The sequence below is a fragment of the Prinia subflava genome, chromosome 2 (assembly GCF_021018805.1).
Source record: "Prinia subflava isolate CZ2003 ecotype Zambia chromosome 2, Cam_Psub_1.2, whole genome shotgun sequence".
In the NCBI taxonomy this organism is placed as follows: domain Eukaryota; kingdom Metazoa; phylum Chordata; class Aves; order Passeriformes; family Cisticolidae; genus Prinia; species Prinia subflava.
The window spans coordinates 66,967,694-66,989,997 of record NC_086248.1 but is presented as its reverse complement, the minus strand read 5'-3'; the positions used below and the strand labels follow the sequence as shown (position 1 = coordinate 66,989,997).

The 22,304-nt window shown below is 43.5% G+C and overlaps 1 protein-coding gene across 3 annotated transcripts in view; it reads right to left on the bottom strand.

Annotated features, from left to right (window-relative positions):
• The window catches only part of SASH1 (SAM and SH3 domain containing 1), a 527,201-nt gene that overhangs the window by 106,455 nt on the left and 398,442 nt on the right, over positions 1-22,304 (bottom strand). Inside the window, exon 1 of one of the 3 annotated variants that reach the window (XM_063390361.1) lies at positions 12,671-12,827. The exons of the other annotated variants lie outside the window; for them this stretch is intronic. Coding sequence (XP_063246431.1) covers positions 12,671-12,766 — 96 coding nt within the window. The 5' untranslated portion in view covers positions 12,767-12,827. Of the gene's footprint in view, positions 1-12,670; positions 12,828-22,304 lie in introns of those variants that run through there. 3 annotated transcript variants of the gene reach the window in all.

Here is a 22,304-nt window from a genome sequence, read left to right as displayed (position 1 = left end):
TTTGGAGAGTGTTTTATTTAGGAACAGTAAAGCACAGTTACCAAGGGGTTTCAGTTCATTTAATTAAGTTGAATACAATTACACTCCAGTGGGTCTTAAAAATGAGGAATCTATTTAAATATTATTTAGATGCGTATCTTTTAAGTACCACAGATTGCACAGGGCTTCATGTTTATATCAATTAGGGATATCAACCTAGCAATAAGAACTCTCTCACTTGCCAGCTTATAATCCTTTCCACTCTGGGATTCCGTATTTTATTTACTCATTTCCCTTTATCTGTGTACAATGAGGAAGGGCTTTTTGTGTTCCTGTATGCTCACACTGCTTCATCATTGCCAAAGCACTTCCTAATTAGGCTAAATAGGCCTCTTACACGAATAAAAGAGGAATATTTCTGCCTATCTACAGAGCACATCCTACAGAGTCTTGGCTTGAATAACTGTGTGGTTGCCATAAATCCCAGGTATTTCAAGCCCACATTTTTCTGAAGGGGGGACATGAAAGATGTCATGTGCTTCTTTCAAGGAAGTGCTTAATCCTGTGGCTGCTGTCAGTCCAGTGGCTCTGCCCACTGATGAGAGACATGAGGACATGGAATGAAGCTACATCAGTGGAAGCTCAGATGGGACATTAGGAAAATGTTCTTCAATGAGATTGTGGTCAAAGGTTCTTCACTGAAACAGGTTCTGCATGGAATTGGTCACAGCAAAAAGTCCGTCAGAGTTCAAGGAGCATCCGACAATGCTTTTAGTCTTATGGTTCAGTTTTAGGTAGCCTGTGAGGAACAGGAAGCTGGACTAAATAATCCTTATGGGTCCCTTCCAACTTCAATATTCTGTGATTCTATGTTGCTTATGAACTGGAGATTGCATTAATTGCTCAGGTGTTGCACATCACAGACATGCACCTCAAACTGAGGCACAAAACAGTTTGAAAAGCCCCATATGGCTAAAGAGGTCATAAAAAGCAGAAGCTGGCAGAACTCCAGTGTTAATGAGGCTCACAAAAAACCTGTGTCTCTACAGAACCTGATAGCTGATTCTCACTGACCCAAGGCCCTGAACTACAGGCTAACAGAAAACAGCTGCAGATCAAGACACTTGGACTTGGATGGCAAGCTAAGCCCTCACTTGGGCAACTTCTTTATGCATAGTGATATGAACATCAAAAGGAGAACACGCTGCTAACTAACCATTTGTCAGGGCAGTTGTCATGCCGAAGAAAAACATCTCACCTAATTGTAAAAGTGACAGTAACATGAAAAGAAAGTCTCAGATGGAAGGAGTTTCCTCACAGACTCTGTTTCTCAGATGAAAAAAGTGACTGCAGTCTCAGTGAACACCACCCCATAAACCCTGCAAGAATAGTAGGACAACCTCTGTACCAGGCTGCATCTGAAGCAACACAAAACCAGCAGGGTGCTCTCTGACCAAGATGTTACATCACTTCACAGTCTGCATCATTATCAGTTTCAAAACAAAGGATGCATAGTAAATAAGCTCCTTCATTCACAGAGAATTAGGATTTGAAAGAAAACTAAGATTTTGCTGTCTATGACTCCTTCAAAGGAAAAGGAAAATCACGTCTTTTCAGATATGGTGATTTCTTCAAAGCTTGAGAGGTGCAAGGGCTGGTTCAGAAGGAGGTGTATGGGAAAAGGAAAAGAGGCCATCAGACTGTCTCTAGGAAAACAGTAAATTGCACTCCCATCCCCAGTTTGTTTCAGCTAACCAGCCCTCTGCTACCAATTACCCATTCAAAGCATCTGTGGCAATACCTTGATGGTTCAGTTTTACATGACTCATACACACATCAGCGGTTACCCACCTACTGCCTGCATTTGTCTCTAGGCAAGAACAAAACAAGGTGTGACCAACTAGACATGAAGACTTACTTTGCACTCTGACATCCCTACTCAGTGCCTGAAATAAGCCTTTTCATTCCTGAACCAAGCTCAAATCTCCATTATTTATTTCCCACGTGCTGCCTGACGTCCACACCATTCAGCCACCTCCTCTGGGCCTCCTGGAAGCAGCCTGCACACTGACCTTCCCCTGCCAAGGTCCCGGTGCGTGCTCCTGCCATTTCCTGCCATGAAGGCGGCAATTCTTCCTTTCACATGATCCTTCTAAATCCCTCTTCCTAGCAGTTGCAAGTTACCCTTCTCAGCCGGGACTCTTTTTGTATTTCTGGCCACAGTAGTACAACTCTGGATACTGACTCACTGCCTCTCCATCCCCTGTCATCCTCTGTTTCCGCTTTATATGAGAGGTATTTTCCTAAGAGAGGCATGAGTCTGGAGAAAAACCCCTGCTCCGCTTTGTAATTTTTTGGTTTTGTAAACTGCTCAAGTCCCCCCCCAACAACAGATCTGCCTAAGAAAGGCAGAAGGGCCAGCAGGGGTTAACATACCTTTTTATCCCCCTTTCCTCTCTCTTTTATGGCAGTTCATGCAATAATTAACTATGTGTAAGCATTCTGCTGTAGTTATTAGGTTTGGCAGATGAAAAATGAAGATTTGTGCAATCTTTTGTATTCTACGTACCCTTGAGACAAGGATTAAAACCCACAAGTAACTTGGCAAAGATTACTTGAAGAAAGTACCATTCAATCAGAGAGAAAAAACAGCATTGAGAACATCCACCTCTTTTTTTTCCTCCTACTTTTGGTAATCAGGAACTCAAACTCCATGCTAACCAAACCCAGTGAGACTCATCATGGCTAGGATAACAAGGATATGCAGAAGGATCCCTTTCCCTTCTCATTTATGTGTGGCCACACACCATATGTGGTATGAAGCTATTCTGTATCATCACCATCACGCCAGTATTTTGGTGAGGTCCTTGACCTTATGTTCCCTGTTAACTTCCTGAGTTTAGATAGCTATCGTGCAAAGCTTAGGTTTTACAAAGTTTAGGTTTTACAAAGTTTATCCATCTGCACATATATACTCACCCCCTGACACAAAATCTAAACAATGCATTGCTGGGTTTGGGCTGAGCAGGAAACAATGCACCTCACTGAACTGAAACATCCCACTGTCCCTTCAAGTCAGTACACATCAGAACATGGCACCACAGTGGAGCAGGACTTCAAGGATTAAACTCCATTTCTTGTCCCATTGTAAACCACTCAGAATAAAAGTAGGTGTCAGTAGAGAAGAACACAGAAATTTTAAGGATGGGCAGTCCTTTTGCGCTACCTACAACAGAGCCGTCTCCACTGATTAAACAGGGAACAAAACAGACCCTTCCACAAACACCAGAAGAAAAATTTCCTCTAAAAATTTCCTCTCCTTACCAGGTTTTTTGGTTTTGAAATACAGTATCATTACCAGTCCTCTGATAAAATGGTTGCACAGGTACATCTTTCTCTCCAGCCCTTGTATAAAACATGCTATATCCCCAAACACACTCTAAAGCATTGTGTTTTTAAAGTGTAAACATACAGTCATCTTGAAGATGGAAACTTGAAGACAGGAACCACAACTGACATATAACACGTAGTCTGGCCACACCTTTTCCTGTTTTACAATGGCTATTTATGAATTCTAAGGTGGGAAAGAAACCTAATAATGGAGTGGAAATCACAACCTCTAAGTGTTGGTGGATATCATGTATCAATACAAACACATTTATGTATAAAACAGGGGTTTTCTTACTTTCATCCTCAGAGATTATAAACTCCGGTTTAAATGCAAAGGATTTATCATCAACTTTCGGAGGTACTGCACTGAAGTGGCCAATCACTAAAGCTCCAAAACTCACAAATATTAAATATTATTCTGTATAAGTGAAGGCTGCGTTAATCCTATGCAGTGATGTTGATAACAATGAAGCATGTCTGACATAGCAAAAGGAGATGACTCTTAATTTAACAATAGAAAATAAATATTTTCAATCTGCACTCCATCCCTAGGATTGCACTAGAAATTTCTGGTGTAAAAAACCCTTTTGGCTGAGTTGCAATATGCAGTACATGTCTACTGGAAAACAGCAAACACAGAATCAAAAGAGAAGGAAAATGTTTCAGAACTGTAACAGATACAGATAAACAGAAATAAACAGGCAGAACACAAACATCCAAGCATCCCTGCAAATGTAGAAAGTGTAAACCCCACAGATTCTTCAGCAGAGACATATCATTTCTCAAGGTATACATGGTGACTCACAAGATACTACTCTGGCAAGCAAAATTCCTTAAAAGCCTAAAATGCCTTTTTTTCTGAAGTGCAGTGTAATGCTATGCACTCAGCTCTGGCATGTGTTTTCCTCCAAGCTCCAGCTGTGGATTTGCACTCACTGACAGAACTTTTAACAGTGCCACCACGGTGCTGTGAGCTCTCATGTTTCCTCCATCCAGTTGTGCTGGGGTTGCAGCAAAGCAAAGAGCAAGCTCTGCAGAGCAGGGTCAGCCTGGTGCTGGCATGGAAAGGGGCAGGAGGCTCAACTCATCTGAACTTGGGAAAGAACAACAAAAGATGCATTTTCCTTTTTTCTTAAAAGCCTACAGGCCACACACTGCTCCGCTATAAATAAACTCGTGCCTTAGGCTCCTGAAGTTTTTATGTAAACAGTGCAGAGAGTAGACCCTTTATCTTTTGTTTATCTTTTGTTTTCGTCATACCTATCAGCACTGCACAAAGCATCTTCAATTGTAGGTGAGAGGGTTAGGAGCATCTGGCAATCAAGATATTGCTCATGTACTCTCAATTTAATATTGTAACAAGCATGGTACTGTTTCCACTATCATCTATCAGCTCTCGTCGTGTTTGCTGCAGAGCTTTCAAAGCATTGCTTTTATTATTATATTAAACAGTTACCTAATCTCCTTTACACACGCTCCCACGCACGAGGGATATACTCCAGGTGGAGAACACTATGAGATTAAATATTAGTAGGCTGTTACCTACAGAGAGCAAAAAGCACTGGATATCATCATAAATACAGTGACAATAATGAAACATGAAAGGATGTATTCATATCCTAGATAATAGCATTACCATGCTTGTAACCTTCATGGTGTATGTTTACCCACGCACATGAAAACAGACATATCTTCTCCATCTGGAGGCCTGGTGATGCAAACTGATCTCAAGAGCACATCCCTATGTCCATGCAAGGCCACGGGGAAGTCAAATCACCAAAGTCTAATGAGCTTGTAGGAGAGCAGATCTGCAACAGCACTCCAACCAGACTGCACTCAGATTGTGACATGGATATTAGAAACCAGTTCTCCAATTAATTGTATGATTTTCCATTAAAAAGCCTGAAAGTGTGATTTATAAATTATTTTTGTATTATACTCTTAGGCTTGTCCATCCAATTTTCCAGCTACACCCTGCTTAAAACTGTTTCCCAGATAGGTTATACAATTCCCACTCTCAATTTCCAGCTCTTCATAGGAAACATGCCTCTAAAACTAGTATGTAGGTCAAAAATGCTTATACAGGTGTCATTAGAACTTAAACCATTAAGTATTTTATTATAATAATCTTAGTTCAAATAAACCCGGTACATTGTAAATCCGTGTTTTAAAACACAGCAATAGACAAGAAGTTCTGCTATTACCACAATCCAGGAAAAATGTTCCCCTTGCCTCAAGAAGATGAAAGCAGAGCCAGCATGCCCACACCTAACCCACACCACAGCAACTGCAAAGTGGGGGGAGAAGGCACAGGTAGGTCCTTTTATTTTAATGCCATTTTGGGCATTAAAATGGAAATCTGTGTTGTGCCCAACAACAATGGAACCCTTGTGCCCAAAATGTGGTGTAATTTTTCCCTTCCAATGACTTGTCTCTTGATATCAGGCAGAAATAAAACCCTTTCATATCTCTTTACTTTCTCACACAACATGTCTACATATATTTTTATGGAGAACATGTTTTTATAGTAGAAACCTGCACATATGAAACTCAGTTTCTTCCTTTTGTCTATTTTCTCAGGAAAAACATGGAATCCAGACCCTTGCAAAGCCACCTCAGCAGTCACAACCACCTTCCTCCTCCTCCCATCACTAATAATGCCATCAGACAAAGCGGGAGGTTCATTCATCATCAGCTGTGTCAAGCAATCACCAAGAGGAAAATTGTTAGCAGCACTCACTGTTAAAACAGGTATTGTGACAAATCACTTTGCTGGGTCATTACAAAGTAATTCCTATCCTTCCTGTGTTTCTGAACCTCCTGAAGGCCGAACACAGCGTGTACTCTGTGGCCATTAATACTGTCACCAACAGGGTAAGCACAAAAGAAGGCGGTCCGGGCTGCTGCATGAAGGAAAAGCTACAGTCATAGATTCCAAATTACAAGAGGGCAACCCAGAAAGGTACAGGAAGCAGGGCTGGGTGCCCCAGCACCGAGCACCTTCTCCTCCACAATGCCACCTCTGAAGGGAAAAAAATCCTGAAGGAACATAGCCCAGGGCCAAAACTGCAACAGTTCAACCCGGGTCTGGGAGGAGAGATTCTGACTCAAGCTCCTTTACCCTGGGCACTACACATTTCCTCTGTCCCTTGGCCCTGTGCCACATCCAGCAGTGACCCTGTGCTCCATTTCTGTGCCCTGGTCCCTCCACTCTGCTCCTGTTTGCACTTTATACAATCAGCACTAATTTACACGGATTTCTACACAGCAGCAGACTGAGTTAAATTAATCATTTCCCACTTCTGTAAAATGTCGTTTGCTCTAAGATACACCAAAAAGAAGAGGTTTTCACCTGGTTGTAGAAAATGGCAGCAAACACAGTATATTGCATTCCAGGTAATAAAAGTTCTGTAAGTGCTCATGTGCAACGCCTTTTCTTTTTCCACATCAATTTTCACATTTTCTTTCTGCTTAGAGACTGTCATTCTTTTCATATCCACATAAGGAAGAAGGCATCATTACAGGTAAATTCTAGCAACCTTGTATTCTACTGCTCTTAAAGAGAGAGCTTGGTTGACTGGCTTTCAAAAGATGAAAAAAGTATGAAGAAAGAGTATTTCCAAGTTGGTATTCACAGCAAATCAGCAAGAGAAAGAATTTGCTTTCAAGGAAGAATGAAGGTGGCACCAGAACCAAAAGCTCTTATCACTCCTCATGGTGTAGGGTCTTACAGGGACTAAACTCTCTGATGGAGACATCTGTTTTATGTGCCCTGATGTGCAAGAAAAAGTGTAGACCAAAGGTTATCTCTGTGAGCTGTCTTTCCTCATAAAGGGATTAGCACTGCCAGGCATAACATTTCATGCAAAGGCAAAGGAGATACAACAGGTTAAGTTTAAATTATAAAATTGAATCCAAAACCTAAACTGACAGCCAGTCATTCTCTCTTTTGACTTATTTGAAAGCAAAATAGCCTCTGTAGTTTTGTAAAATAGAAAAAATAATATCTGTGGGTTTCAAAGCAGAGGCCAGGCCTTCTGGGTTTATCCTGTTTGTTGCAAGTGGGATATGCGTTAGAAAACGTGCTCCAAATAAAAGTCGGAACAAAAATGTTTTGAATCAGAACGTCCCAAAGCATGTTTTGAGTTAATTACACAGTGCCACAGGCACTTTGTTGACATGTCATTAATAAAAACAATAAAGAACAAGTATATTGCATTTTCAAAAGCACATCCTACCTGAAGCAGGTATTCAGGTGCCTGCACATTTCCACAGAGCTGTGCTGAGCAGCCATGATCTCAGCTGGAGTGGCCTTTTGGTGCCAGTCTGACACCAGAAAAACAAAGTCACCCAATGAGAAACTGAGAGAGCCACAGAGCAGAGATTTCCATAGGAGGTTACAGCGATTTAATGAGTGTTTAAGGAAGAGCAATCCTGCAAGAAGTCTTTGCTGCTGTTAGCTGCCACAATTCCTCCTGGCAGTTCTACAACTGCTTTTATCAGTCAGGCATCTACTTCCCTGATCCTTCCAGATATCCAGACTCCCTGGCTTAATATCAAATTCCTCTTCCAAAAGTATGCTAGCCAGCATCCAATTACATGTTATCACAGCAGCATTATCAGCTGGCATCTTTCTCTCTTTTGGTTTTTTCTTTATTAGTTTGATAAGAAATTCAAATAGTCACTGAAACATGGAGACCAAGATAGATTATATATGTAAATAGTAGGGCTCTTGGTAAGCCATGTGAGCTTTACTGTCCTCAAAATACTCTGTTCTCTTCAACTAGCAGAAGATGGTGGGAAAGGACTGGTTTTCTCTCCGCATAACTGCAAAATACTACTGAAAAAGAATTTTTTTTGTTTGTTTCAGCTGTTATAATTGATTCAGTAGTTTGAAACAAGAAACTAGCTACCGCTTTGAAATAAAAAGCTGGAAAGACTTCTAATTTTGTGGCATCTCTTTCAAGTTCTGTCGCACCTTTTGCATCTTGGCCACTGAAGACAAAATCTCCTCACACAAATAAGAGACTTTCTTTGGTGAAACTCCTGTTTGATTAAAATTGATCAGAGTTTTGCCAGTGATTTCATAAATGTTAGGATTTGATCCAGATATCTCTCATATATCTATATGAAGGAAGAACTTTGCATAAACAAGAGGGGCATGGAATGACTTCCCTGCATTAAGGTCAATAGCCCATCTTTTGAAAGCACATCTTTAAAAGAATGAAGTTCATGATTTTCATTCCATATTAAAATTTATTCTCAGATCTCATAACATACAAACTTTTAGACCTTAAGCAACAACGAGTTTGCTATCACCACATAAATATATGATTCCGTGCCAAAAAATCCCTTTTTATAGCATTACGTTTTGGCAATGCAGAGAATTTCTTTATTAGTACTCACAGTCCACCTCTCTTGAAAACCTCAATACACTTCCAACATCCACCATTGCTTTGAAACACTGAAAATTGTAATTATCCAATACATTCCAGCATGTGCTTGTTACAGTCTAAGCAAAAGCTTTTGGGTATAATTTTGTTATCTAGCAAGCTCTGCTAACAGCACAAATAGCTTGAGGTGCTTATACCACAGCTGCACCTATGGAATATTTCATTAGAAAAGTGCAAAAGGGAAAAGCCCCATTTACTTCAGCAAGATCTAATACAGCTGCAAGCATACACTCAGTATTTATCAAGTATAGGGCTATTATGTGACTTCAAAGTCCATAAAATATGCTCCTTACAAGCAGCATTTGACAACTATTTGCTTCCCCTCCAGACTGGGATCTGCCATCACAGGTTCCATCTAATGAGGTCCTATTTCAAGGAATGTAATTAAAAATACACAAACAATGGAATATATTTATCCATATAAATATGGAGAGGGGCTCAGTTTGTGTTTCAAGTACCTTCAGTACTGAGTGCCAGCTGGGGTGACACTATGGCCTCTCCTCCTAATTCAGCAGAGACACCACCACACTCCACAAGGTTTCCAGCATGGCCAGTGGGAAGAAGGCAACACCTTCCCCTGCTGTTCCCCACTGCTCTAACTTCTCAGTACGAGGAGGGAAGAATCAGGCATTTTCTCTTTCTATGAAAAACATCTTTTTTACCATAATGACAGCAAATTGCTGGAACAGGCTGCACAGAGAGATCATGCAGTTTCTGTCCCTGGAGGTTTTCAATAAATGACTAAGGCCCCAGGCAACCTCACCTGACCTTCAGAGCTCTCCCTGTTTCAGCTTGAGGACAGGCTAGATGCTGCCTGAGGTTCTCTCCACCCTGCATCATCCTACAATCATGGCTTAAGAATGCACTTCTCTCTTTCATTCCACCAACAAACTTTTGATTATCACCTTCTCTCTTAATTTAATTCTAGTTTTCTCCTTCCAAGATCACAAAATCATAGAATGGTGTCTGTAGGAAGTGACCTTATAGATCATCTAGTTCCAATGCCCTGCCATGAGCAGGGACATCTTTCACTAAAGCAATTTGCTCAGAGCTCCTCATCCAACCTGGCCTTCAACACTTACAGGAATGGGGCACCCACAACTTTAGGTAACTTTAGTGTGCCAGTGCCTAAGCATCCTCACAGTAAAGAATTTCTTCCCAATATCTTATCTAAAGCTACCCTCTACTAGAGCAAAGCTACTCCCCCATGTCCTGTCACTACATGCCCTTGTAAAAAGTCTTCATGTTTGTTGTAGGCTCCGGGCAGGTACTGTAAGTCTGCAACTAGGTCACCCTGAACCCTGCTCTTCTCCAGGCAGAACAATTCCAATCTCTCAGCCTTTTCTTCACAGCAGAGATGTTCCAACCCTCTGACCATCTTGGTAGCCTTGCTCTGGACTTGCTCTAACAGGTCCATGTCCTTTCCTGTATTGGGGACCCCAGAGTTGGATGGAGCACTGCAAATAGGAGTCTTCAAGAGTGATCTTGGCTCTTCTCTCCTCTCTCCCTCTGCTAGTGCATTCCTTTGGTAGCTTCCAGGCTGTTGCAGGGCCAACCTGGCTAGCATATCACTGCATCAACTTTTTCATTTATAGAGCATCCCCAGTGAATCACTCTGGGTATACATCTGTGCTCCCCAGACAGTTTGAGTCATGAACTGCTGCACATCCCAAGAAATTAGGACCCATGCTTTCACATAATTGACAATGCAAAAGAACTAAGCCAGATACACAGGCCATTGATGTGGCATCATGACCTACAACCAACCAGCTACAGCCTCCCATTTGGAAGCCACAACTCCTGTTTAGTGCTTGCCTTTTGCAGCACAGGTTTGAAAGAGACAAAGCTGAATGCACTACAAAGATGAGCAGTGGAAATGGCACTGGAAACACCTCTTCCTTGCCTTCAAACAGGAACAGAGTACTAAGTTACCTTATGCTCAGTTCATATTAGGGCCTTATTTCGCAGCCTGAAAGACTGGAAACGCTTTAAAAATCTAAATCTGAAGAAAACTGACAGCATGCAGTGATAGCAGCTACTGCCTTCCCTCTTACAGGAGACTCAACACAAGGTATCTTTTCATATTTGTAATTGTGTTGCAACACAAAACACTGAAATAAGAAATGCTAATAATGCTGGGTGATGTTTGCAACCGATATAAACCAGCAGCTTCCTAATCACAAGATGATTCCTTTCTGTAAAGCTGACCAGCTCTAAGACAAATGATTTTAGCATAGGTTTATCAGAAGACAAATAATAATTAAATAGCTCTGTTTTCCCAGGAAGGAAACTAGCTTGTATGGCCAAAAGAAACCTATTCAAATTATTAGTTGTGTGACAATCAGATCTTTTTCTGCACTGAGCTTCAGCATGCTAGGCTGTTGGTCTGGCCTCCTCAAACACTCCTTCCCAGGCATCCAATAGCACTTTGCTCTTACTAAATGCAGTACTGAAACCTGCCAGGAAAAGAGAGAAAGAGACTGTTCATAAAGTACCAACTGTGTACTCCATACAAACTGCCAGAACTGACTCTGCTTGCATTCTTAGATTAAAATCATTAACAGTGAAAAAGTGTACACAGTTGGGTGCTATTAAACTGAACACCAAGTCAATGGAGAATTTCTACGAAGAAAAAGAATAAGACAGGTTTTTTAATCTAACTTTGAATATTAACAATAAAGTCCATGTGGTAAAAAAGTGCAGCATAAAATGCTAATTAAATTCTCTGTTCGATTCTATAATATTTCTGCTGCATTAGATAGTATGGGTTTGCCATTCATTACGTTCCATGGCAGTTTTCCAAATAGTATTTCTCATAATATTCTTGAATGTCTGCTGGTTAAATGTTAATAACAAAAACTAACACGCATCAAGCCTATTCATTTGCTTTTAAAAGGAATAAACAGGCACTCCACTGTTGATTACCACATTCCTGTATCATTGGAAGGCTGCCAGCCCCACTACGTATATAACGCTAGTATTTGTTTTTTGCTGAGTAGCAGTCCTCTGCGGTAATTATCATCTTGCACCTAAAGTAAATATTATTCTCTCGCTGCAAGTAGAAATAAAGGATTGACTCTTCCTGTATTTTTACTGTTTGCCATCCAGTCCGTCCTGTCGGTACGCGACGTACCCATTAAACGTAATTCCTTGAGCCCTCGTTACTGGGGCCATCTCTTTTGTCTGTAACCAGTGAATTACGAGGATTAGTCCCTCCTCAGAAGATCACCGGCGCAGAAACTCCACGGGCCGTAGCCGAGCAACTCGTCTCCGAAAAGCTACCGGGAGGAAGCGCTCCCAAGCCGGCGCCCGGGAGTGCCGGCGCCCGGGATCGCTCGGGCCGGGCGGCCGTGCCCGGGGGCCTCGGGGCGGCGCCCCCCACGCGCGGGGCTTCCCCCCGAAACGCGTGCGGGGATGCCAAGGCTGCGGCGACCCCGCCTTCAGCCGAACTGCCCCGGATCGGCGGCACGCCGGGGGGACAATGCGCCCATTGATCCTATCCCGGGTGCGTCCCCGCCAGCGGGCAGCCCCTGCGCGGACCCGCTCCTCGGCAGTGCTCGGCGCGGCCCTTCCGCCCTTCCCATCACGACAGCCCCGAGAGCTCTACTCCAGAACCGCGGCGACGGCGCTCACCGACACAACCCGTGACTTTGCCCGTGAAGTTAGTTTATCGGGGACGAGCGTGCCCGCGCAGGGCGGGCCCGCTCCAACTCGGGCAAACTCCGCAGCAGGTGCCGGGAACCCGGCGAGCGCTCCGCAGCATCTCCATCCCCCCACCCCAAGCCCCGTCCCGCGGCAGGCTGCCCCGCGGCCGCCCCGGTCCCACACCCCGTCCCCAGCGCACTCACCAGGATGCCCATCACGTCCGCCCACAGCTGGGCGAACACCTCCGACGTGCCGCTCTCCGCCGGGGCGGCGGGGCCGTCAGCCCGCTCCCCCTCCATGCCCCGGCCCGGCCGTCGGATCACCGCCGGTTCCCCGCCGCCGCCGCGGCCGGCCCGCCCCGCCCCGCCATCCTCCCCCGCCCCGCTCCGCTCCGGCCCGCCCCGGGACACCGCGGGACGGCCCCGCCGCCGCCGCCCCTCAAACTTTCGACCCAGCGAAAGAGCGGCCGGCGCTGCCGCCGCTGCCCAAACCCCTCCTTCCCCGCCCGCCGGGGGCTCGCCCGGCCCATGTGGCCGCCCCAGGGCGGCAACAAAGGGCCCCAGCGCCGCCCCGGCGGCTGCACGCACCCCAAAGCCAAGAGCCGCTGTCGGGACACGCGTGGTCGCTGGCGCAGCTCTCGTTGTTGCCACCCTCGTTACCCCCGTGCCGGTGCCTCGCCTGACGGCCGGGAGCTCCAGCGGCCAAGTCAGCAGCGCTTTCTTAACACCGGGGAAAGACTTTCTGGGAAGAGGTGTCAGCCGCACGCATTACACGGCGGCGAGGCAAGGGGCACCCTGTTGTTTCAGGTTTAGAGTTTGGGTACCGGGACCGCATCATTCTCCTGAGGAGCGGTGGTCTGTCACCTATCGCCCCTGGGGAGGGACTGTGAGAACGCTGCCTCCCCTACGTCTGTGCCTCATGCTGCCTGGTACCACCCCCAATCCCCATTAGAGTAAAATTAAATAATTACTAACTACAGACAGCAGCAGCGAGGCACTTGCATTCGACTTGGGAAACTGCTCAGTGCCCACACACACGCACTTCTTGGGGAAGGCACATGAAATAACAGTGGCCAAACGCCGCCTAAGGACGGAAGGGGTCGGCAGAAGAATGACCTGAAGACCTAACCACCACCTCACACCTCTCAGCTTCTGCTGTGACCAGCAGCAAAGAAATCCTTTACTCTTAGTGCTCATTCCTAAGCTTTGAAATGTTTAGATGCTCATGAAAAGCGACTGTTTCGAGCTGCCATTTCTTGGAAGCACCTGTCTACAAGGGGTGGCAGGGAAACTAATGTATTTAATGGGTGTGCAGCTGTCACACACTGGGCAAGCACTTTGAGAGCTCACAAAGCTGAGCAGTCAGTAGATCCTCCAATATCCCTCCTGCCCTGCTTACTGCCAGGCTGTATGCTGCATGCCCTGCACCACCCAAACACAACCCAGAGCGTGCCCTAGAACCCGTGCTGCCCTCCAGGCTCTCTGTTCAGCCCCAGGGTCTCCTGGCACCAGGCTCCCCTCAGCCCACTCGCCAGCCCTACAGCTGACAAGGCTCCCACTGGGGGCACAGCACCGGTGGCCTGGGAGGGCTGGAGCAACAAATGATACCATTTGCTGTCAGGTCTAAGAATAGTATCTGGAGAATGAATAAAGGAAACGTGGGGTCATTGCACTCATCTTCTCTTAATGTTCTCAGCAACGCTCTTTTTCTGTCCTCAAAGCTAAGATTGTGTATTTTAGTTTGTAGGCTAGCACCGGAGAGAAAAGCTGGCCAAAACACTTCCTTTCTCATCAACTGCTGCACAAAGAAAGGGACAAGACTTTTCTAAACACTTTGTTACTTCAGCTTTTGCTGGAGTGGTCAACAGCACAAACTGAACAGAGAAAACAAGGTGGAGAGCAGAGGCAGAAAAACTAAAGGAGAATTCTGCTGAGAGAACATGGTAAAGAAATCACCGATGATATAGAAACATGCACAATTTTACTGACTCTCCTTGAGGATGCACATGTAGGATACACCCTGTGTAATGCATCTTATTGACTAGTAATGAGAAATAATGAAAAGCCCAAACCAGGTATAAAATCTCTTCTAATTGACCTTTAAATTGTACACAACTATAAGCCTATGAAGGACAAGACTAAAGGCGTGTCAGTGAAGTCTCTCAGTACTCTGAGATGGCTTGCATAACTCAAAACTGGTTTAATTAGTCTGGGGTAATTTACTGACTGACCCTCAGAAATTCATGTTGAACCACTTACAGTAGTAATGTCAATCTACTTTAAAATAACTAAATAAGGCACTCCTGATCTCAGGATTTAAGTATTCTGGGCTCATCATACACACTATCTTCTGTACTTTGTCTTTTTTATAGATGGAGGCATATTAAAAAAAAATCAAACAAAAACCAACTCTGCAGCATAAAGCCTAAACCCCCTCATTGTTGTGTCTTGGGCGGCAACAGATTAAGATCAAATAGGTGCAAGGGGCAGCACTCCCACTTCCCTGGCCCCTCCCTGACGACCGAGCTCATTGCTTCTGTGCAATGATGACTGCCTCACTCACAGAAGCAGGTCCCGAATAGCCACACTTTTCAGCCTTGCAGTACAGGTAACAGAAACTAGATTATAAACTGTGGTGGTCCCAGAGTTACTCCTGAGCCATTACGTCATCCCTTGGGTGGAGGCAGCATTCATCAGAGGAGCATGATGCATGGCTGTGGCAGTCTTCCCCCAGCCTTTAATTTGACACACAGAGCCTTTGATTTCAAGAAAGTGAGATAAGGAAAGAAAGATCTCTCAAAATCACATGACTCCAGGAGCAGCTGCTTTCAAACCAAATGGACATCAGAGAATCAAAACAAAACCATAGCAGTTTACAATAGCTACCATCTTCTATGGTCTTGCAACTGTAGTATTTGTGCATTTTCAGACATTCACAACATGCCATTTTCACAAGACATTCAAAGAACATAATTCCCTGCTCTTCCCTCGAGTAGAATCACCCCCTCCTTCTAGACAGGACAGGGTTCCTCTATTTTAATGAAGCCAATGTTCTGCAGAACTAAATCCCTCAAGTATTTTACAAAAGTCATCTGCAACAAGAGAATGGGAGTTTTAGAACAAGCAGGAACTCAGATCTTACAAGGGTTTTGAAGCCCAGCTATGAGTGCAGTATTTGGTGTTGCAACTGCTACTAGAAAATAACAAATTACTTGAAAACTGGCATGTTAGAATACAGTTTTTGTTTGCAGTTTTATCTGTACTTGCCTAGATGATAATTCAAGCATCTACAAAAGACTACTCTCTAAAAGCATCTTGTGCTGAACCTCTCTACAGCTATTGGAAGAAATAAATCTGGTCAATTTTCTGAGATTTTTGTGACGTTTCACAAGAGCTCCGACCAGGTGCCTAACATTTGGAACTCTTGAAAAACTGGTCATTGTGCACCTTTGGGGCAGCACTAGGCAGCAGGGCAGCAATCCTGATACGAGTCCCCAGTGTGTTGCGCTTGCAATGTGCCTATGAAGCTCCTCGTGGTTGTTCTGCAAATCTCTGAAGAGGAGATGGAAACAACTGACACATGGTCAGTGGAGACTTGCTGAGTTATGGCAGATGCACTGTGCATATAAGCCTTTCATCCTATCACTCCATCAGCTACATGGGGATGTAAAGTTAACATAAGTTCCCCACATGTACCAACCAGGCAGGATTAACCAACCTGGAGAGCACTGGTCTGTGTTCAGGAGAGATGGACTTTCTTCTAGAGGAATACTCAGAGCAGGATCCTACCTCCAGGTCAAGGTGGCCACAGAGAAGCTCATCTTTCTCCTTTCTTTACTGAGGGTTTAGGGAGATGGCCTTCACTAGGACAAATTCTTTCTCTGTGAAAAGCACAAACCTCAAACACAAACCTCTGAGCCATTAAGACAATAGATGACAAACTTTCTGTCCAAAACAGTGTGTGCCATCTCACCACAATGTCACACAAGTGTTCCAACAAAATATTTAACAGGGAAAAATTGAAATATGCGTCAAAATAAACTGCAAAAGCCAACAGGCACTATCATAACCAGACTACCACAATTGTTGTCACCCACATCAAAGACATTTAATCCAGGAAATCTACAACCTCGAGCACTTTGATATCAGTTTTAAACTAGGGTGCAAGAGGGTGATATCGGGTTGCCCTGGAAAGGGGATTATGCTCCACAGAGTAAATGGACACCAAACTTCATGGGTTCCTGATAGATGACCTGAGGGAAATGGCTTCCTGCTCAGAGACCTGGCAATTAACTCTGCATGCATGAACAAAACACATGAGGTTTCTCAACATCACTAACAACACCCTGCCCAGTAGATCAAGTCCAAATCGGAACATCAAAGCCTCAGAGAAATAAATAAGCAAGCCATTGTATGCAGAGAAGCTGCAGGGAAAGGGAGAAATAAAAATTCCAGCTCGCTCCTGCGGGTGACCTGCCAAAGCCCTAAAACTCTTAACACAAGCACATTACAATGCAACACACTAATACCAGTGATTGCATCTCCTTTCAGCTCTCTCCCTCTTCCTGTTTGGTGGAGGTCATCAAATTGAAACATGTTTCACAGTCTTTGATTGGAAATGCAGCTTTTAGTGGTTGTAGGCTCCATCCCATCAACTTATCAAGATCTGTCTTAAAACAATTTTTTCTCATTGTCCTTGCTACAATTTTTTTCAAAGTCTTTCTGAACTATAATTTCTTTTACCTCTCCCCCGAATTTCATTTGTGCGTTATTTTCCTTACACTGTTTAAGTAGTATTATAATTTCTGGTAGCATGATCCTCTGGAGTAGGGATCACCTGTATCAGCCAAAGGGGCCAGCAGCTGCTCTCCAGCAGAAAGCCGACATGCCAGCAGCTGCTTCAGAAACTGCTCTCTGCTGTGGGATGGAATGGGGACCCACAGACCTGACCCATCAGTCGATCTGACAAACAGGCTACCACTGTCCCAGACTCTCTAGAATGTACATGCACAAACTGTGAGAGAGTACAAGACCCATCATGCACCCATGATCCATCCATTTTCACATCAGACTTCTATATATTCCAAAAGGATCACGTTTCAGCACCCCCTGACAGTTAGACAACTATAGAAAATAAAATGTTCCTGATTTTAGAAGCAATACAGACAGTACTTATCCAATGGCTTTAAAATGGACAGTATTTAGATCATATACTATATGCTGTATGGTTAGAAATCATTATTCTTTTAGAGGTTTAGCTGTCAGCTCTCTAGCCATGAGGCTTACTGCCAGCCTCATGACTAGAGCAGCACATCCCAGAGAGAGTGGCACACTAATATGCCCAACACAAGCCAGATGGAGTTAAGTCTGTTTAATTCTATCAGCAGAAAGCAGTTAGGAACAACAAATTGCTTTATTGTGATAAAAGTCTGAACTGCACATTACACCTGATCTATCATTCCCCTAGATATCAGTACTCTGCTAGATTAAAAAATTAGAAAGTGGGAGAGATGTACACCCAGGGAAATTATTCCTGTAGTCTTAATATTTTGGGCTAGCACCACACTCAGTAGACACAGAAGTACTGTGAAGCTTGTCAGGCTTCATTTAAAATACAGTAGCTGTGACTTTACATGACAAATCATACAAGGAAAAGAAATCTAAGCACAGCAAACATCACAGCTCTCCTGGAAGGATGTCTTTTGACTCATAAGGAGAAAGGAAAGGTTCACATCCTTCCCTTCCTGCCCACAGATATGCTCCACAGAAGCCTCTCATATCCTGCCCAGGTCCCCTGTCTGTCATGGAACACAGCATCACATTTCTTGACTGGGAAGCAGTAGCACTAGCTCAGCCAGTGGAGGGGCTCTGGGAGCTGGAGCCTGACTGGTGAGGAACACATATCCCGAGGGAAACCACAGCCATGATCCTGCTTAGGTGCACATTGAGCCACTCCAGAAGTGCCCGCAGATCAGGACTCCAACTGCTTCCCACAATGCCAGGCACTGTCTGGAGATTTTCCAGAAATTACTAAGACTCTTGTTCTTTGTGTTACTTCTGCCTTCTCCACCTAAACTCAGCATCCCCTCGTCTCTACCTGCACAGCAGAGCCACTTTTGCTGTGTTGTTTTTTCTTGTCAATGTTGAAATAGTTACCATTCACTTTTTTCTTAGCTTTCTGCCGCAGTTTTTACAAAATGTTTTCTAAACCTTAATTAATTTTTCAGAAAGGAGTTCAGCATCCTTTGAGATACCTAGGGGTAGTCTCTGCACTGTCATTCACAGGAGGCTGCTCAACAGATTGAACTGCTTTTGTAAGCAGCTGCTAGAAGGGATGCATACAAATCTTTTTTGTAAGACACTTACAAAGGCCATAAAGACACAAGTATTTAGCTCAGTGTCCTTTGGCTGCTCTTGTCCCAAATAATTTTAGAACTGTGGAAGTAAATAAAGTGAAAAGCTAGCCTCAAAACTGGGAATAGAACTTTAGCCTGTCCTTTTTCCAAATGTGCTGTCCTTTGATTCCTTTGTTGAAACCCTTAGTAAATTACTAATGAAAAGGAGTCTGATGATCTCGTACTAAAGCAGATCATAAAAGTGGCATAAGGCACAACTCAGTAGTGTCTCATAACTATGTATTTCAGAGATGCTCAGTGCTGATGTAAATACCACTCCCAAGTTAGTTGTGGTAAAATGAGAAGATGACATCAAAAGAGATGACCAATCTCACAGAGCAACACCTATATTACTACTCACTTTGTAACCAGCACAAATTTTTAAGATAAAAATGTATGAACCTCAGAGATGATGCTTATTGCATTTCCCTTTGAAAGGGAAACTAACATTTTTAAAAGTAATACTTCCTGGGAAAGAAACCCAAGAGCTTTAATTAATTTCAGTCTCATTAATTGTATCTTTTCAAAAGCAACCAAGCATGAAATGCAAATGTGGATCTTAAAAAAGTTACCTGCCTGCTATAGAGATAAAACTTTACAGATGTCCCCTTAACAAATATTATTACAACAAAGTACATGTGACCCAGACATGTCAACTGTAGACAGCTGGAAGAAAACAAAAGAGGAAGAATTGCTTAGCTTCTCATTCAGAAGAGATTGCTTCCATCCAAAAGCCACCTCCTCCACACTTCACCTAACACCCATTCCTCAGTTTATCAATTAAATGCTGCCCCAAAACATAGCAGAACAAAAAGTTTTCCTCAAATGTTTCTGTGAAAGTTAATACATTCCCCCTGCCCTCACCCCCATCTGCACCAGCAGAAAACAGACCCTACCAAAGCCTACAGTCCCACAAGGGTTCAGAACTGAGCTTATGCTTTGCACTTTTTAAGCTTATGTTGGAAGTCACATAAATATATTGGCAGTGAAGGAGTAGGTGGGCCTAGTTAATGCAGAAGCTGACCAAAGAAACTTGCCTGATGCTCTCAGCTAGGCACAGATGACCAGGTGTGACCAGTGTGATGTCTGCTTGCGTATCATGTCAGCCTGAGGTCAATTCTCCCTCCTGCAGCCACTGAAGAACAATGTACTGCCTTCAACCTCCTCTTTCAGATCAGTTTCTGTTGGGGTAATTCCTGCTCCATCACCAGAGCTTCTCCTCTTGCTTCCATCCTTAGAAAGAGCTCTCATCAGCTCTCTTTACAAACAGCTGCCCCATCTTTCCTTTTAAATGCTTCCTGCCCATTCTCCAAAGCACCACATCTGACTAAAACATGGGTGTCCTCCCCATGTCAGAGCTGCTCCCCTGGCTGACCTGTGTGCCATGCAGCAAGCCAGATATGTACATAAAGACAGAATTTATGGAAAAACAGATGGCAGTTGACCAGCAAGCAGGAAAGCAGTTGTGCTGCAATTTCTGTTGTAATGATTAGTGTTCAAAAATCACAGATGTCAGGCACCTGAATATTACACTTGCATTTAAATATAATGAAACTTTAAATGTAAGACTTTTGGAGTGCTTCAGCTTCAATTGTCTAAGTCATTAGGATGCACTTGGGTCACATCTTCATCCTTTTATTGAAAAATAAACCCCAGAATTTACATTTCCATTATTTAAAAAACATCAGCAAATTTAAGTTTTTACATCACTGGCTGCAGGTGCTAGGATGTTAAATAAATCATTAAGCCAGTGATGAAATCTGGAGCATTCACAAGACTCTGACAATGTAGTCAGGATGATAAGTATTCATTTCAGCTGTGGCTGTAAACACAGGCATGAGCTTGATTCACAGAGTCTGTGCTCCTCTAGAGAAGCCTTATTCTTCATTGCCCAGAAAGCTGCACCATCAATCACCCTGGACTCTCCCTCAAATCCGAGTTTCAAATTGCCATGGAAAAGTATAATAAAAGCTGCTTTGCACTCACTAACAAGAGTTATGAAAGAAGTGGAGAATCATATCCAATCTGTACATTTCATTTTTCCTATATTGTTGATGGCAAGTTTCACTTCATAAAACTTCATTGAATACTAGAGAAAAGAGACAAACATCTCTATACAAGCAGGCCCACACTGCACTTCATGTCCAGAAATTAATTGAAGGGGCACAAGACACTTATTACTTCTGCAACACAGCAAGGAGGGGGAGTAATTCCAAGGAGCAGCTGCTTCCAGTTAGGGTAGCTCAGCTGGAAAGGAGAGGTGGCTGTCAAAGTAATTAAAATGAGAAGAAGCCATCTATCTGAGACTCCAGCTTTCAAGCACTGGCCAACCCCCCTCCAAAATGTAATTAAGAAAAAAAAAGACAAGTGAAAACAGGCTTAAACATTGCTGAAAACATATCTCCAAGCGATTCTCTCAATAAATATTTTGGGAAGTTCATGAACAGAAGGGTTATTGTGACTGTGGTGGTGTGAGTGGGAGGAATTAACCCTCCACAACTCAACCAACTGCATCAATGATGATAAAACAGCCCTTGAGGGCAGTGAGCTTACTGCACTGGCTCCACGTTGATGAAGTTTTATAGGGAAGGTTTTTTTGTTTAAGTATATGTAGAGTAGGCTGGTAGCTCTAGTTCTCAGGAAAAAAAAAAGAATTTTCATTTGCAAGGATTTAATAATTAGGCAATTCTGTTTTACAAGGCCAAATATGCTATTTCAATACAATGTGTATCCTGTAGCAACATATGACTAACAAAAAGTAATTGAGACTTGGGGTTTTGAAAATTACTAATGCACTTTATCCCAGCAGTGCATCACACGTTCCTTTTGACTTCTGTGGGAAGTTGTGACTTGTGAGAATAAATTTAAACAAACAACTGTTGCTTGGGTAGATGAAGGTTAAAGGGACTGGAAAGGATGCAGCGATTATCTGAAAGCATGAAGGGTGTGTAAACACCAAGGGGAAAGCCAGATTGCAGACGAAAGCTCAAGAGGGTGTAACTCAGGGCAATGAGATAAATGTATGTGTTTTTAAGCCCTGAAATACTGGCTCATAAAACGATGACATTATTTGTGTATACAAACTGGTCATTTTGGTCATTGCTGTGTCAATGAGGATAGAATATGTGAAAGGGAATTAAAAGGAATAAAAAATATTTGCTATATTAGTGAGGGGAATGTAAGAGAGAGCAGTAGTAACCCTGTGTCTCAGGGACAAGCCAAGTGACCTTATGGACTCACTCTATATTTGCTGTCCCTACCGCTGAGGAGGCAGCAGCAGGGATGGGCCGTGAGCCCACAAGGCTTTGGGCTAGATACAATCCATGACTTAATTTCACATGACTTGCAGCTCCATGAATTATTTTGGGTGGTTTTAATGGATGATTCTGAGGGGTATGCTATCTGAGCAATTGCTTAGGAGCCTGAAAAGCCCATGTGGCCCT